Below are 17,482 nucleotides of genomic sequence, written 5' to 3' on the forward strand. Positions count from 1 at the left end.
CCTGGTATTCACACCCTTGTGTAGTCTCCTTCCACACTGTACCAGGCGTTGGTCCGTATGAAATACAGCAGAGTGATGGTGTGTCATTTCTGAGATTAGGTTATGAGACTGCAGCTTCTGTCTTGGGCTCGCCCTTTCTTGGATCATTTACTCTGGGTGGGGGGGCGGTGAGGAGCCAGCTTCTATATAAGGGGACACAAGGGCATCCTATGGAGAAGTCCAGGAGGTGAAGAACTGAGGTCTCCTGCCAACAACCTTGAATGATCCACAGACTTCAGATGACTGCAGTCTCAGCTGGCAGACTGACTGCTACCTCATGAGAGACCTTAAACCATCCAGATGACCCCTCCCAGATTCCTGACCCAAAGACACTGTGAAAAAATAAATGTTGTTTTAAGCTACTAGATGTTGGGGTCATTTGTTATGCAGCAATAAATAACCAGTACACTTGATTTCACTTATTTCCTATTTCACCAGCTGTTCTTTTTTTTTTTTTTTTAAAGATTTGAGAGAGAGAGACAGAAAGAGAGAGAACACGAGTGGGAGATGCCCCAAGCTAAATGCAGAGCCTGATTCCATGACCCTGAGATCACACAACCTGAGCTGAAACCAAGAGTCGGTCACTCAACTGACTGCACCACCCAGGTGCCCCATCACTGGCTATTTTTTCTGTCTCCTTTACTGGTTCCTCCTCCTCTTTTAACAAATCTCTAAATGTTGGGATTCTTTAGGGTTCAGTCTCTATATCTTTTGAACCTATCTCTATAGGTTCACTCTCTATATCTTTTATCCTGTGATTTTAAGTATCATCTTTATACTTTATCTCCAAGCCAGAACACGCCTTTGAATTGCAAACCCACATGTTCAACTTCATACCTTGCCTCTCTACTTTGATGTTTCACACACATCTCAAACCTAACATATTAAAAATGGAGTGCTTGGGTGGCTCGGTCGGTTAAGCATCTGACTTCTTGGTTTCACTCAGATCATCTCAGGGTTGTGAGATCCAGCCCTGCATCGGGCTCTGCGTGGAGTCTGCTTGAGATTCTCTCCCTTTCCTTCTCCCTCTGCCCCTCACGCTGCTCTCATGCGCTCTCGCTCTCTAGAATCAATACATAAAATCTTTTTTACAAAGTGGAATTCATGATTTCCTTCCCATTCCCCAACCTGTTCATTCCTCCCTTTCCTGTCATTCTCTCCAATCAAGGCCACAATCTAGATAGCAACACTATTTCCTCCCTTTCTTTAAACTAATACATTCCATCAGGAAGACCTGTCAATCTCATTTCTAAAATACATTTACAATTTTTCCTTTTCTCACCATGATCATCATTACCTCATTTAAACTACTAAAACAACATCCTAACTGATCTCCCTGCCCAGTGTCAACCATTTCTCACATAGCAACTTAAAGATCTTTTTCAAATAGATCATGTCAGACCTCTGATTAAAACCTTTCAACAACTTTCCACCCCCCATACATGCAGAATAGTAGAGTTCTATTGAGCTATTAATGGTTAGGTTTTTTTCTTTTAATATGGTTCACCCATTCAACAAATACTTACTGAGCACCTACTAAATGCTTGGGACTTATCAGTGCACCACATAGGCCAAAGATTACTTTTTCCACATTCGGATGGTGGTGATGGTGGTTGGGCTAGGGGCAAGCTGTACAGTGAGAGAAAAATGTGAATTTATCCCATGAAAATGAAGTTATTTTTTTCTAGTTGAGCTGGTAAATCGGATTGTCAGGAAAGAATGCCCGAAGCACAGTGTTAAATTCACAACTAGGGCCCAACACTGGATTTAACTGACACAAGACTGGTTGCTAATTATAACTTTGAAATCCTTTAAGGTAGTTTAAGTCCCTAAACATCAAAGTAATAACGGTTTTAGGGCCTAAGGAAGAAAGTGCAGCCCAGACAAATTATTAATAGAAAATGCGCTATGGCTTTTATTTGAAATTCTGTCCAAATCAAACGTGGCTTGCCTATTTATAATCTGACTTATATTTCTGGCAGACCAAGTTATATTGGGCTGTTTCTCCGCCGGCACAAATGATCGTTACGCTTCGTGCTCTGCATTATTTTTATGCCTATGCCAACATTCCGAGGTGCCTAAGTGGTAATGCTTTAGCAGCGTCGGGAGGAAAGCAGCAGCAGCCTCTGATGCAAACCAGGACAGCCTAACTTGCTCAGAGCTCTGCGGTGCTAACTCCGTTGGGGGTAGCGGGGCTGGTCTGACCCCGCTCTGGAAGGGGGCTTAGCTCGTGGCCCTTTTTCTACTATCGAAGTGCGTTTGGCACATTTTATATCAAAGCAAAGCGACACTTCCAAGTTTCAGTTAAGGCGTCCAAGAAGAAACTCGGCGCTTGCTGGCAAAAGGAGACTCAGGGAGCGAACAGCCCTCTAGCCTCCCTGTCTTTTCCTCGGCGTGAGATTGGCTTTTTGCTTTTGGTCTGAGTCAGCGCCACAGAAAGAATAGACCAAACAAGCAAAAAGTGGGGCCGACAGAGAGGCCCAGAGTGTACCTTCAAAGCTAGGTAGAGACTCGCGCGAATTCTACCCCGTGGCCAGGAGACCCCATGGCGAACAAAACACCCCGCCCACCGTCTACCGTCACCGCCGCGAGGCGGCAGCTCCAGGCCGGAGGGCGGAGCCGCCAGATCATCGCGCGAGACCAGCCACGAGACTTCCCAGAAAGCCTCAGGCAACATCTTAATAGCTAGGAAGCCGGTTTAGGGCGGAAGGGTGGGCGGGGCTAGTCCAGATATTTAGCGGCACTGGCGGCCACGCCCCAAATCGGAAGTGACGGAGACGAGCTAGCGCGTCGAAGATACCTCTATGGTTTTCCTCCCGTTCTTGAGTCGGGAAATGGCCGCTGTGTAGTTACAACGGAGATAAGTCCCGGGAACGGTGCTTTCGGCGTTTCAGGTAGGCCTCATGCTGCATTCAAATCACTCAAAGGGCAGTAAATACCGAGGACGAGTGAATATTGTTGAATCTTTTGTGGGTAGTGACGGGTTGGCGGCTGCAGAAGGACCCAGGAGACGTTTCGCCGTTATTTATGCGTTTCTCCATCAGATCCCCTCAGGTTTTTGGGGCACTATAGGTCGAAAAGGTGGGGGGTGGGGCGAGCAGCGAGAACGGCGCGCGCGCGCGGTTACGAACCTGGCTCGAAACCCAGAGACCGCGCGGCCTTCCCGTGCGCGTGCGCATATCTTCCTCTTCAACCCTTCCCCCATTTCCTCGGCCTGGTCCCTTGCGCGCGCCCGACTGAAAGCTCGCCCGGCGCACGCGCGCTTCCTCCTTTCTCAGCCTACGGCTCCTGAGGCCGCTGGAGGTGCCGCTTGTGTTCGCTTCTCATTGGCTGGGAGCGCCACCTTTCTTCCAGGCTTTGGGGCTTTGATAAAACAACTATGACCTGCAGCAAAGTGCTTTGGGTAGGTTGACCCGTTTTCGCGTCGTCTTTAAATTCCCTTTTCCCGGCTTCACGCTACCCGTCGGTTTACGCCCCGTTTTTTTGTTATTCCCTTAAGAACGTGGTCTGCTCTCCCTCGTCACTGACGCGGGTATCCGCCTCCGGCCCTCGGTGTCGCGGGACAGTTTTCTCCGAGGTTAATCTCGGATCCCCCTGGCAACTCACTTTGTTTTGAAGCGAACGTGTGCACTCGACTCTAAGAGTTGGTGCCTAGTTACCGTTTCCTAGTTTGGGGAGCAGGCCTTAGCTGATGAGTGGCCCTGTTGTTTCTCCCCCGCCCCCTCACCCAAAAGGCAGTCTTCCAGTAGTACAAGCGAAACCACGTCTTTTTGGCAAGTGATTCAGGTCTTTATATCGAGTCAGAAATGTTGCAACCATGATAGGTAGACAGTTGGGGTAATTCGGTGGGAGTGGTGAGTTAAGGTTAAGGACTTTGCCCCCACTTTAAGTCCATAGGTTGGCTTTCTTCACATTTAAGATTCATCTTATCAGAATCAAGCAGCGGTGCTGGCAACTACTTTTCTCTGTCTTTTTTTTTTTTTTTTTTTTTTTTAGAGTTTTAGGTTGAAAAAATTAAGACTAAAGTTGAAGGCAAATGTGACCAAAACTGATATAAATAGATTAGTTACTTCAGATACATCTTTTTGCAGCAGCGCCTTTTAATTTATCTTCGGTATTAAAAAGGAAACCAGAATTCCTTAATCCTCATGTAAATTCTCATTCCCATTGACTCTATTTGGAATGGTTGGGCTACTGTTCAGACAGTAGAGAATCTTTACATAGGAAAAACCGCTACAAGCTTATTTGCATGTTTATGTGATTCTAGCCAATTCAGGATAAGTAATTCTATGAGAAGGATTGTATGTCTAAAATAACTCTTGGTGAGCAACCCAAAGTTTATGTACTGATGGCTCATAGCCATCTTGTTTTAAGGATACCATGTTTTCACTGTAACATTGGGGTAAACGTTGGAATCCCCCTTCATTCAGATAGTTGGTAGCATAGGAGATTTTTCTTTTAAGAACATTAGTATTTTAGGACTCAAAGACCTCTAAAAACCCCTTGATAGACTCAGGTCTATATGAATTTATTGAATTCAGCTACCTGAATTAACTGTGTGATGAGAAGACTTGTAGAAATAGAGAAAGTCTTTTCAGTTCTACATAGAACTTTGGATTGGGAGTTTCCAGAAACTACATTCAGAATCCTTAGTTGAACACTAGCTGAATTCTATGTAATTTACAGTGATTTATTAATCAACAAAGACAAAGATAAGGGAATTAAGAAGCCCAGTATATCTCTGGGTAGTAAGTATAAATGTTTACATTATAATTTTAGGTTATAAATTTGTTCCTTTTTCAAATCCAGATTCTTTGTGGTCATTAGTGTTATCTCAGAATCTTAAGCATTAATGTTTTATTTGACTACAGGACTGAAAAAAAATAATCTACAAAATTAAGGTGGTAGTAATCTAGTCTACATTTGTGTAATATTTTGTGGAGTCTTCAAACTTGATCCAGTATTTCTCCACTTAGGTAGAGAGCAAAAAGGTAGGAAACTTATTTAAAGCCTATGAACCAGGGAGTGGCACAGCCTGGTCTACAATGCAGGCGTTCTTCTCAGTCCCATGCTGGTTTTGTTTTGTTTTAAAGCAGGATGACAAGAAGCTGGACAAAGAACTAAAAACTTGTGACTAAACCTACCATTTTTGAAAAGCTTTTAATTATGGAAATTTTCAAACAAAAAAGTAGAGAAAATAGCACCCATGCTCTCATCATCTAGGTTTAGTAATTGCCAGCGTGTACCAATTTTAATATTATTTACCTTTTTTTGGAGTTTTTTATTCATTTTTAAGGATTTTATTTATTTGAGAGTTAGTGAGAGAGAGAGAGAGCCTGAGCAGGGGCAGAGGGAGAGGGAGAAGCAGACTCCCTGCTGAGTGCAAAGCCTGACACAGGGCTCAATTCCCAGGACCCTGGGATCATGACCTGAGCAGAAGGCAGATGCTCCACTGACTGAGCCACACAGGCCCCTCTTTTTGGAGTGTTAATAAAGCAAAATTTCAGTCATTTTATTATGCATTTATAATGCTGATTAATGTTATATCAAAAATACTAAGCATTCCCCTCAAGAATCACATGAAGCAAAATTAGATAACCTGCAGGAAAAACTGTCACAAACCAGTTACCAATAATGATAGCTGATGTTTGAGTGTATACCGTGTGCAAAATGTTATGCTGTTTACATTCATTAGTTCAAGTAACCTTAAGCCTGTAACTACCATTATTGTTAACCCTATTTTATACTTGTGGAAATTGAAGCTGAAAGAGATTAAGGTAACTTGAGCATCTAGTTAATGGTCAGGTCAGGATTTTGAACCTAGTCTATTGTAATAATAGTCTTAGGATATTATTTTTAGGATTATTAAAGATGTGAATAGCAATAATTTGTTTATAGAAATCTGACAGCCAAACTTCCTGAATCTGCTAAAACGAAAACTTGGCTCTTATTTAAAGAACCCGTTTTGAGGGGCTTTAGCTTGAGTATTTTGTTGAACTCTGTTCTCTGCTCTTTTCATCACTTGTGTTCTAGCTGATCTTAATGTAATATCGCATAAAAGATAGACTTTCTTAAGGTATTTAAGAACTTTATAAATAAATCCTGATTTATTCTCATAAGTTTCTCACTGGTTGGTGAATCACTTGGATAAAAATATATAAAGCAATTTATTCCCTCTCTCTTTTTACAGTCTGTTAGTAAGTAATCTTGGTTGTAATAAAGGGAAGATTGATTTGGCATTTTGAATTCTATATATAGGTTATGGCCACATCAAGCACCTGTCAGGGTAGTGGAGAGAGTGCAGGAATTGGAATCAGGAGATCTGGGTCAAATTCTGACTTAACCATTTACACTCTGTGACCATGGGCAACCTAAAAGGGTAAAGAAATCTGTTTACTCTCCCAAACTTAAACATCTCCCAGATGCTTGAGCCCAAAACTGGGAATTTAGGAACACCATTGAATCTGCCCTCTCCCCGTTCTCTCTGCTCCACACCAACAACCTATGAACGAATACTGTTGACTGCACTTCCAAACCAGATTCTGACTTAGCCTTTTTTTCCAACTTCGTTGCTACTACCTTTTCCAGGTCACCTTTGTATTGAATTTCAGCCTTCTAATTTATCTCCTTGTTCTCCTCTCGATATTGTTCATGCTGTTCACAGCAGCCATTTTAAAATGTAAATCTGATGGTGTGACTTCCCTGATTGCGGAGCCTTCCCATTGCAGTTAGAATAAAATCTACTCTTTACTCTGGCCTGCTTTCTAGATGCAATTTGATCTGGTCCATTCCTGCCTCTTTCACCTTATCTCACATCTTCTCCATGATCAGAGTGCCTCAACTTTCTTAGTGGTCTTTCTGTCCTGAATTTGCCAAGTTTGTGTCTTCTGCCTGGAATGCTCTTCTTTCTCTGTAACTTTGAAATGTACCTTGTCTTTAGCTTTAATGTTATCTTCTTAAAGAGGGCTCAAGGACCCACCTTTGTAGTCTCCTCTCCACCTCTTAATACATCATCTTGTGGGTTTTTCCGCCTCTCTTTCCCTCCCTTTAAAATAAGCTCCAAGAGAGTAGGAAACTTAATGTCTCACTTGAAGTACAGTATTTTCAGTGCTAGAATAATAGTGCCTGGCATATAATAGACACTTCGTAAATTCAGATGAATTCTGACAACTTAGAATTCTATTTGAGAGATGGGTTAACATGTAGTTTATCAGATTATGAGGATTAAATGAGATGATTTTATTTAAAGTCACCTAGCACAGTTCTTAGCACATGGTTGGTATTCAGATGTTCTTGGCTGTGATTTGTTGATTTTTATTCGAATAAACTCTTTAGTTGGGTTTTGGAGAGCATGCTCCTCTTCCATAGTCCTGTTTCCCATAAAACCTAGCATAGTGCTTTTTACATAGACTTTCATTTAAAAAATATTTGCTGAGCTGATTATAGCCTTTGTACTAACTATATTAAATATTGTTATTAAATGTTAAATATATTTTGTATTAAATATTACATATTATTAAATACTATTAAATATGTGTCACGCTTCACATGATTTTGGAGTTCTTTTTATGACTACTTAACCATATTTATAGATTGTGAACAAGAATTTGTATCTACTAGTATAACAGCCTACAGCCCTCCTCCCTTTGTTATTTCTGGTGTAGATTTTTTTGGAATTTCAGAAGTCATGATTTGGAGTAAAGAGGGATTTGGCAGTTGGTTTTTCTTTGGATATGTGGAAATTAAAATTAACCTTTTAGAATTGTTTAGGGGAAGTGTTAGCTAAAATGAGCCTTGTATCACTTCCAGCAGTGAATCAGTATTACTGGACTTCTGGGTCCAGAATAAAGTTTTCATAATGCATCAGTTTAGAAGATTGGTTTCTTTCTGCCCCCTTGGGGGGATTTGATATTTTTAAAACTAAACATGCCTGCACTTTAGAAATCCTTTTGTTTCTGTATCTATGGTCTTTTTTTTTTAATTTTTTTTTAATTTTAGTATGTTTCTCTTAATTTTCCTATTCTTCCTAGTTTGAACCTCACATCTCTTAATCTCCCCAACTGTAGGGTCATGGGTATATAGGGACAATGTTCTTAATTCACCAGTTTAATCTTAACATTTCTTTTCCTTTGTATTTTCAATTTTATTGCATTTTTTTTTATTGGATCTTTGGTAAGAGTCACAGATTTTCATATTTATGTGTATTTTTTTTAAATTTAAAATTGGTCTATGAATTCCTTGAGGTTAGGCATGAATACAATTAATCTTCTCTTCTTTAGTTTCTGCTCCCCTAGTGGTTTTTGACTGTCCTTCGCACATAATTGGTGATCAATCACTGAATGTTACTTACAAGGCTAACCTCTTCAGTGTTGATAACTGCTTAATATTTTGCACAAAATTTAAATTTATTTGCATAGTAATGGTAAATTAGTTTAGGAAGATATCTAATCCATTAGATATTTGTTTCATTTATTGCCTGTTTTTGTATTGGAATGTCTGTACATGTATCAGAATGCTTTTAGGCACTGAGCTTAGAGTTACTGTGATAGCTGTTAATAAGAATTTTAAAAACCAGTTTTAGATGAAACTAAACTGTAGAAAGGAAGTGGCCAAGAGAGAATATAGAATAAGTAGCAAAGCATTAAAAATAAAAACTCATACTTTAGGTAATTTATAATTATAGCATTATGAGTACTAACTACTGATAGATGACATGTTTTGATATTCCAAGAATACCATATTTGGCATTATATTAGCCACTTTGAAATTTTCTGATAGGATAGCAGCATAGCTTCTGTTTTCTAAAGCCCAGATTACTAAAATGAGAATTCAAGTATTTAAATTAAAAAATAAAATGCTGTTGGGGCGCCTGGGTGGCTCAGTTGTTAAGCGTCTGCCTTCAGCTCAGGTCATGATCCCAGGCTCCTGGGATTGAGCCCCGCATCGGGCTCCCTGCTCCGCGGGAAGCCTGCTTCTCCCTCTCCCACTCTCTCTGCTTGTGTTCCCTCTCTCGCTGTGTCTCTGTCAAATAAATAAATAAAATCTTTAAAAAAAAAGTAAAATGCTGTCAGTTTCATGGTACACTTCTACATTTTGATTAAAACAAAAAAAATTCCTTAAGCTTTTATGGTTAAAAGTTTATTTCCTAGATGAGTTTCCCTTTCCCTGAAATCATTAGTGCTTTTATTAAGAGTTCATTTCAGTGCCAGTATAATTCATTGTTGTGAACAGTGGGTGTTTAATTTACCATAAAGCAAACTTGTATTTTTTTTCTTTGCTAGGAATTTGAATTTAGAGTTTAATTTCTCAGAACATTTTCTCCAGGAAGAACTTTACAGTATCTTAAAGACTTCACTTGACTGTTTAATCCTGCATAAAACCCAAGGTAAATAGCATTTGTTTTTCTAGTTTTCAGTTTTGGTTTATTTGAGAAAACGCAACTACTTAATTTATGAATCTGAGTGATTGTAAGTGATGTGGTCTGAAGCTTTTTTTGTTTGGTTTTGTTTTTTGGGTTTTTTGTTTTGTTTCGTTTTGTTTCATTTTGGTGGCTTATATGAAGTAAGCCAGATTTTAAAAGTTGTAGGAAAAAGATTCTCTTTATCTCTCTTGCTTCTCTGTTGTGTGTCTCCTTCCACTTTTATAAACACATCAACTTAGACTCAGGCCAATAACTCCTTTTCCCGTGTGCATATAAGAGGAATTCCGTGTGCATATAAGAGGAATTCCATAATAACTTTTTAACACCCTTGCATTGGTGTTAAGGTAATTAAAGTTGATTGTATTACATGTATCGATTCATTCATTCTTAACTACAACTCAGAGGAAGATAATTATCTTTATGTATTTTTTATTTATGAGAAGATAGAGCTAATATTTGTCTTTAGGATAGTTATGTTTTATTTTGAAGTATCTGAAACCTTGAATTTGTCATTTAATGGTTTTTGATGAAGTATGTGCAGACATTATGTTGCTGCTTCTGTAATGCAACTCAATCTTAGTACTTTTAAATACTGTTTTCATAATACTGAGCAATGCCTAGGTAGGTAAAATAAATGCCTTCAAAAATATTCAGGTGTAGGAGGAATTGTTCATATGGCAATTGCAGACTATTAGAAGTTTAGTGAGTCCATTTTTATGGAAACAATTATTTTGGTAATAAGTTAGTGGAAATTTAGAAATACTTATAGCAGAAATAAACTTGGGAGGCATATATATATATGTGTGTATATATATACATATGTATAATTTTGGGAAGAGTAGATCTTCTAAATTATTTAGTCCTGTTATTTCTGTACTCAGTGAAGTTTGATTATTGCACTAGATATTAAGTAGTGTTTAGAAAAGTTTGAATATTGGTGCCCAACTTTTTCTTTTTCTTGTACTTCCAATATCTTTCTTCAAGCAGTCTTTCCAGTTTATCTTTTATTCTTTTTCATCAACTTACCAGAAAGCTACAGGGTGAACTAGCGTTGTCACATAAGCCCATTTTTTTTTTTTTTAAAGATTTTTTTATTATTTATTCGAGACACAGAGATAGAGAGAGAGAACACGAGCAGGGGGAGAAGCAGAGGGAGGGGGAGAAGCAGGCTCCCTGCTAAGCAGGGAGCCTGATGAGGGCTCCATCCCAGGACCGTGGGATCATGACCTGAGCCAAAGGCAGACGCTTAACCATCTGAGCCACCCAGGCGCCCCGCATAAGCCCATTTTTATGTGAATCATGCAGTATTATATATAAGGAGTGGTTAATTTAGTCCCATTTTATTTTTTTTATTTTTCTAAGATTTTATTTATTTATTTGACAGATAACAGTGAGAGAGGGAACACAGGCAAGGGGGGAGTGGGAGAGGGAGAAGCAGGCTTCCCACAGAGCAGGGAGCCCGACGCGGGGCTCGATCCCAGGACTGAGATCATGACCTGAGCCGAAGGCAGATGCCTAACAACTGAGCCACCCAGGCGCCCCAATTTAATCCCATTTTAAGGCCATAAAGCATTTAGGATGACAGTCTGCTAGGTTTATTTATTTTTTTTAGTATTATGCCAATTGTGTTTTCTTTGTTTCAGGTTCCTTATCTGATATTACTCTGATATTTATCTTTTTTACAGGACAGGTAGGCATTTGTATTGGGCATGGAATAACATCTAACATGCTGCTGTAGTCTTGTATTGCTCTTTCTGGCTTATGCAGCTGCTGCCTTTTTGAATTGAGGCACATAGGTGGTGCAGTCCATAGAAATCTTCTACCTACTGTATACAGTAACTGTCATGCAGGTGAAGATAAATAGGGAGAATTGTCCTAGTATTCATATGAAAATGGTGATGAGTAATATCCGTTAAGAAACTTATGTCTTGTAAAATTTAGTTGGTCTTTGAAAATAAATAAGAATGGGAAACTTCTTTAATTGAATTGTGATTTTTGACTTTTTTGCTCTCATTGACTAGGAGAAAAGAAATGGGTCGCTCCAATTCTAGATCACATTCTTCAAGATCAAAGTCTAGATCACAGTCTAGTTCTCGATCAAGATCAAGATCACATTCTAGAAAGAAGAGATACAGGTGAATTACTGTGTTTTAATTCTTTTAATAATGATAATCAGCTAATATTCATGGAATGCTTACTACGTTTAGACACGATGCTAAACTCATTAATTTATTTTATTCTCAACCCTGTGAAGTGAATCTCTTCTACTTTCATTTTAGAGTTGGAGAGATTGAGAATTGTTCAAGTTGCAAGCTAGTAAATGGCGGTGCTTAGGTTTGATTTCAGTTAGCGTGACTTCAGATCTCAGATTCTTACACTGTGCATGTATGGTGAATTTCTTTGAATTTATAACGTTAAAAGATAAATTGGGTAATGTGAGAATTATTTGACAGTAAGCCATCTTTTGTATTATTTCATAGTTTCTCATTGTTTCTGATTCTGATGTCTCAGTATTATGTATGAATTTAGCCAGTAGTATTTCATTGATGAATATTTCTTCTATGCCATTAAATATTCTTTTACTCTAAGGTATAGCTTTACTATAATTTGTTAGTATGTCCTGTTGGTGGATATTTTCCTGTTTTCTGTGCCTTTGTTTCTAAGGCCTTTATTCTCTCAATATTTATCTTAGAAGTGAGACTTTCTTCATTAAAAACAGTAAACTTTTGTATAAATGAGAGGTTTTATTTTTCAAATGTACATTTTTGGTTTTGACTATTGACATGTTACGTTCAGCCGTAAGTGTTTAGAGTGGTAGAATGGAATAGTTTATTTTTCTTGCATTGATATTTATTTCATTTTTAGTTCTAGGTCTCGTTCCAGGACATATTCAAGATCTCGTAGTAGAGATCGTATTTATTCTAGAGATTATCGCCGAGATTACAGAAATAATAGAGGAATGAGACGACCTTATGGGTACAGAGGAAGGGGCAGAGGGTATTATCAAGGAGGAGGAGGTAGATATCATCGAGGTGGTTATAGACCTGTCTGGAATAGAAGACACTCTAGGAGTCCTAGACGAGGTCGTTCACGTTCCAGGAGTCCAAAAAGAAGATCCGTTTCTTCTCAAAGATCCCGAAGCAGATCTCGCCGGTCATATAGATCTTCTAGGTCTCCAAGATCATCCTCTTCTCGTTCTTCATCCCCATATAGCAAATCTCCTGTCTCTAAAAGACGAGGGTCTCAGGAAAAACAAACCAAAAAAGCTGAAGGGGAGCCCCAAGAAGAGAGTCCTTTGAAAAGTAAATCACAGGAGGAGCCGAAAGATACATTTGAGCATGACCCATCTGAATCTATTGATGAGTTTAACAAATCATCAGCCACATCTGGTGATATTTGGCCTGGCCTCTCAGCTTATGATAATAGTCCTAGATCACCTCATAGTCCTTCACCGATTGCTACACCACCTAGTCAGAGTTCATCTTGCTCTGATGCCCCCATGCTCAGTACAGTCCACTCTGCAAAAAACACCCCCTCTCAGCATTCACATTCCATTCAGCATAGTCCTGAAAGGTCTGGGTCTGGTTCTGTTGGAAATGGATCTAGTCGGTACAGTCCTTCTCAGAATAGTCCAATTCATCATATCCCTTCACGAAGAAGCCCTGCAAAGACAATCACACCACAGAATGCTCCAAGAGATGAGGCTAGGGGACGTTCTTCATTTTATCCTGATGGTGGAGATCAGGAAACTGCAAAGACAGGAAAATTCTTAAAAAGGTAAGCATTAAAGTATTTAGATGATAATATTAATACATTTGTTCTTTGAATTCTATTTGGATTTATAAGACTTAAAATTGTACCGTGATGTGTAGTTAGCTGTTTTCACTCACAACTTTATAATTCAAGTTGTTTATACTACATCTGGTTAACTTTGGAAATTGTTTTAATAGCTAATTTATATTTCTCTTTTTAATTTTATTTGTTTTCAGTCAGTGCAGAATTAAGAATGTAAAGAAATTGAGTAGCATAAAGCATAACTGATGGTTAATATGTAAGATCTTAGATGAATTTTGTGTTAGAGCATTGAAAGCTTATTTTGTTTTCTTCATTATAATGTAACATATAAATAATGTAGTTATAGTACATGTTTTTACTTGTGTGGTATTAATACATGCAGCTGCCAATTCTTAATAAAACTATCCGACCATAGAAAAGATAATGGTATTTCTTATTTTAGTAATGTTTGAAACATACTTTGTTTAAATTCTGATTTCAAGCATTGCTAAAGAGTTGCTAAAAAACTCAGTGAAAATTGGTTGCTAATGTAGTTTGATTGACTCTTGAGTGAGAAAATAGAACAGGCAGGCTATTTATGGGATAGTGCTGTACAAACTAGAATTAAATTTCTTGTTGAATTGATACAGTTTGTACTTAGTATTGCCAGGAATCATTTTCTGCAGCAAAGTATATATGAAATAGTTTTGTGATTCAGTTAGAATATTAAATATTAACTAATTTAAGTTCACTTTTGTGAACTCATTTCTTTTGGTAGGTAAGTGTTACAGTCTGAAATTTTGAGTATAATTATAAGTAGAATTCTGATAGATTAAGTATACTGTTTATTAGTGGTTTTTAGCCTTAAAAATTAAACTGTGTTGCATGTTGTAGAAGTTCTGGATAATTGGATTTGTTAGTGCAGAATTGTGGTCTATGACTAGAACAGGTTTTTGGGAAAGGCTTTACTTTTTAAACTTCAGGAGGTCTAATATGTAAATTTATTTAAAAACTCAGTACATAAGTGCTGTATAGATGCTTTTAATGTTTTTTTAAAGTGGAATCTGAAGAAAGCACTTTTCAGTAAGGTTTTTTTTCTCTATTACTGGTCCTGTGATATTGGGCAGATCTCGCTGGTCATATAGATCTTCATACATATAAGTATGCAAGTGATCCACAGTGAATGCAATCCAGAGTTACCATCCTCTTCTCTGCTTATTCACAGGTTCACAGATGAAGAGTCTAGAGTATTCCTGCTTGATAGGGGTAATACCAGGGATAAAGAGGCTCCAAAGGAGAAAGGATCAGAGAAAGGGAGGGCAGAGGGAGAATGGGAAGACCAGGAAGCGCTAGATTACTTTAGTGATAAAGAGTCTGGAAAACAAAAATTTAATGATTCAGAAGGGGATGACACAGAGGAGACAGAGGATTATAGACAGTTCAGGAAGTCAGTCCTTGCAGATCAGGGTAAAAATTTTGCTACTACATCTCACCGGAATACTGAGGAGGAAGGACCCAAGTACAAGTCCAAAGTTTCATTGAAAGGCAATAGAGAAAGTGATGGATTTAGAGAAGAAAAAAATTATAAACTTAAAGAGACTGGCTACGTAGTGGAAAGGCCTAGCACTGCAAAAGATAAGCACAAGGAAGACGACAAAAGTTCTGAGAGAATAACAGTAAAGAAAGAAACTCAGTCACCTGAGCAGGTAAAGTCTGAAAAGCTCAAAGACCTCTTTGATTACAGTCCCCCTCTACACAAGAATCTGGATGCACGAGAAAAGTCTACCTTCAGAGAGGAGAGCCCACTTAGGATCAAAATGATAGCCAGTGATTCTCATCGTCCTGAAGTCAAACTCAAAATGGCACCTGTTCCTCTTGATGATTCTAACAGGTAATTCCACATTGATGCCCAGGAAATAATCTGTGGTGATTTAGTTAATATTCTAATTAATTATCTTATTTTCTGAACATACTCCCATTTCGTATTCAAACCAATGGTATATTTTGTTTGTTGTGTGTGTGTGTTTGTTACCGATATGCTCCAGACCTGCTTCCTTGACTAAAGACAGGCTACTTGCTAGTACACTTGTCCATTCTGTCAAGAAGGAACAAGAATTCCGATCCATCTTTGACCACATTAAGTTGCCACAGGCCAGCAAAAGCACTTCAGAGTCTTTTATTCAACACATTGTGTCCTTGGTTCATCATGTTAAAGGTATGTTTACTATTGTGAATTAAATATTTCTTGCAAATTAAAATGAACAGTTAGGCTTTAATTAATGTACTCTAGGGCTATCAAGTTTACATAGACACCATTAGAAATTTGGAAGAATAGTTTCGTGAAAGAGTGATCAGTCTTGCTAGGATTAAGACCCATGTGGAGATATTTAATAAAAAGTGATTGAAATACCAAATAGAGTTGAAACACACTCTGAAAAGCTATATCATGATAAAACTGATAAAGATTTATTTAACAGGAAGTCTTCTTGAAATGTGTCATTGTACTTGAAGGGCAGAATGCTTACAGATGATTTTTCATTGCATGCATAGGATTTATAATGCACTCTTGCATAGATTTATAATAAAGTGAGGTCATATTGTTACTGAATATTATTAAGAATTTCTTTTCAATTTTTAAAGAAACCTGAAACCAGCAGAAAAGCAGTATTGATTTTCTATCTATATTTTTGTTACTTAATTTGTTCTAATACTTAGCTTTTTTAAATGATAAGCTGGAAAAGAATTTATTGGAATTTTTTAAGGAAAAAAAGTTTAAGAAATTTAGAAATGTGTTAGATGAATAGTGAATTTATGAATAGTTACTAATTAGGATGATAGTTATATTTAAGTCCTGAAGATGATAAGGGTGTTCATTTCCAGTTAAAGTAATGATGTTCAATTTTCACCAGTATGTAATTCAAAGTTACTAATAATTTTCAAAGGTTTTAGGGTGTGACGTTTTGGGCAATTAGGTTGTTTTGTTTTTGTTATTTTCTTTCTGTGTTTAAAAGGCAACTTACTGTGAAATAGGTTCTTACCCAGGAAGCTACATGGTTGTTGGTCTTAAAAGCCATTTTTTTAAAAAAGTTTGTCTTTTTATATGAGAACAATTCGTTGTAATAGCTGAAACTTGTTGCTAGCAAATTCTTTATGCAGTTGATGTTTCAAAATAGTGAATAGTGAATGAATTTCTTTTTGACTGTAATTATTTAAACATGGTAACAAGGGTTTTGTTATTTGGCTATAACTAGGTTTGTGAGCCAGTTTATGACCATATTGTGGTACATAAAATATGAAACATTAACATTTTTTCTTTTTTTACCTTTTTTTGACCTGTCTCCACATTTTACAATTTATTGCTGAATTTTGAGATCAGGTTTTGATAAAATTTTTTCTTTTTCATTTTCTTTTTGTTTTTTTTTTTTGTTTTTTGTTTTTTGTTTTTTTTTTTTAAAGAACTGTAGTTATGTTTCATTATTGGTATTGTACAACCGATCTGAACAGCTCTTTCTTACTTTAGAGCTGAAAATGCCCAGTGATGTTTTCTTTTTCATTGTAACTAGGTCCTGGAATATGTTTTGAAATGGCAAAATCCATGTTTCAAAGTAAAATAGCTGTTGAAAGATACAGGCAAAGTTGAATCTTCTGTCTTCCTGGCAAAAATGGCATAAAAACTGAGTTGCTAGCTCAAATTCCTGGGTTTCATGGAATTATGATTGAGGCACTACCCTTGTAGTGGCCGTTTCAAGTTTTAATGATTGGTTATGAGACATGTGCTGGATATTGGGCGGTAAGTTGACACAGATGTATGTTGACCTGTTAAGCAGATAGCTTGCTTCATAATGTAACATTTCATGACTTTATACGTCTTTCTATTTTACATTTACAGCGTATCTTGAATGGTTTAAAAAGTAGTATTGATATTACTAATTTTAAAATTTGAAAGAAGGACAAGAGAACAATAGCAAATATGTCGGGTTTGCCAAGATGCCAGATTTTTGGAGTAATTAGTGTTAATTGATTTGAAGAATATTTTTTGAATTGAAATGGTACTATTCATTTTTTTCTTAAATCCATTTTTTGTTGTCAACGTAGTTCTTGATGAAATAATTTTACTGGTGTACTAAAACCAACTGTGTAGTTATTTCAGTATTTTTTGTTTTCTGCAAATGATTACTTGAAGTAACCTCATTGGTTCATATTGGCAAGGTATAAGGACGTCCACCTACTGTTCCTTTTTGTTCTGTT

At 37.5% G+C, this 17,482-nt stretch overlaps 1 protein-coding gene across 7 annotated transcripts in view; it reads left to right on the plus strand.

Annotated features, from left to right (window-relative positions):
• The first annotated feature begins 2,784 nt into the window (after positions 1-2,784).
• BCLAF1 (BCL2 associated transcription factor 1) overlaps positions 2,785-17,482 on the plus strand; it is a 29,976-nt gene continuing 15,278 nt past the window's right edge. For 3 of the 7 annotated variants that reach the window (XR_004299978.1, XR_004299979.1, XM_032407818.1), the window contains exons 1-6: positions 2,792-2,933; positions 9,321-9,424; positions 11,482-11,595; positions 12,326-13,237; positions 14,460-15,125; positions 15,280-15,449. Coding sequence is in view for 5 of the 7 variants with exons in the window: in XM_032407818.1 (XP_032263709.1) it covers positions 11,492-11,595; positions 12,326-13,237; positions 14,460-15,125; positions 15,280-15,449 (1,852 nt within the window). In the remaining 2 variants the exon portion in view is untranslated. Of the gene's footprint in view, positions 2,934-9,320; positions 9,425-11,481; positions 11,596-12,325; positions 13,238-14,459; positions 15,126-15,279; positions 15,450-17,482 lie in introns of all 7 variants that reach the window. The other 4 variants (XM_032407817.1, XM_032407819.1, XM_032407814.1 and 1 more) reach the window with 4 other exon arrangements.

Source organism: Phoca vitulina, unplaced genomic scaffold, assembly GCF_004348235.1.
Source record: "Phoca vitulina isolate PV1807 unplaced genomic scaffold, GSC_HSeal_1.0 scaffold9, whole genome shotgun sequence".
NCBI classification, from domain to species: Eukaryota; Metazoa; Chordata; class Mammalia; order Carnivora; family Phocidae; genus Phoca; species Phoca vitulina.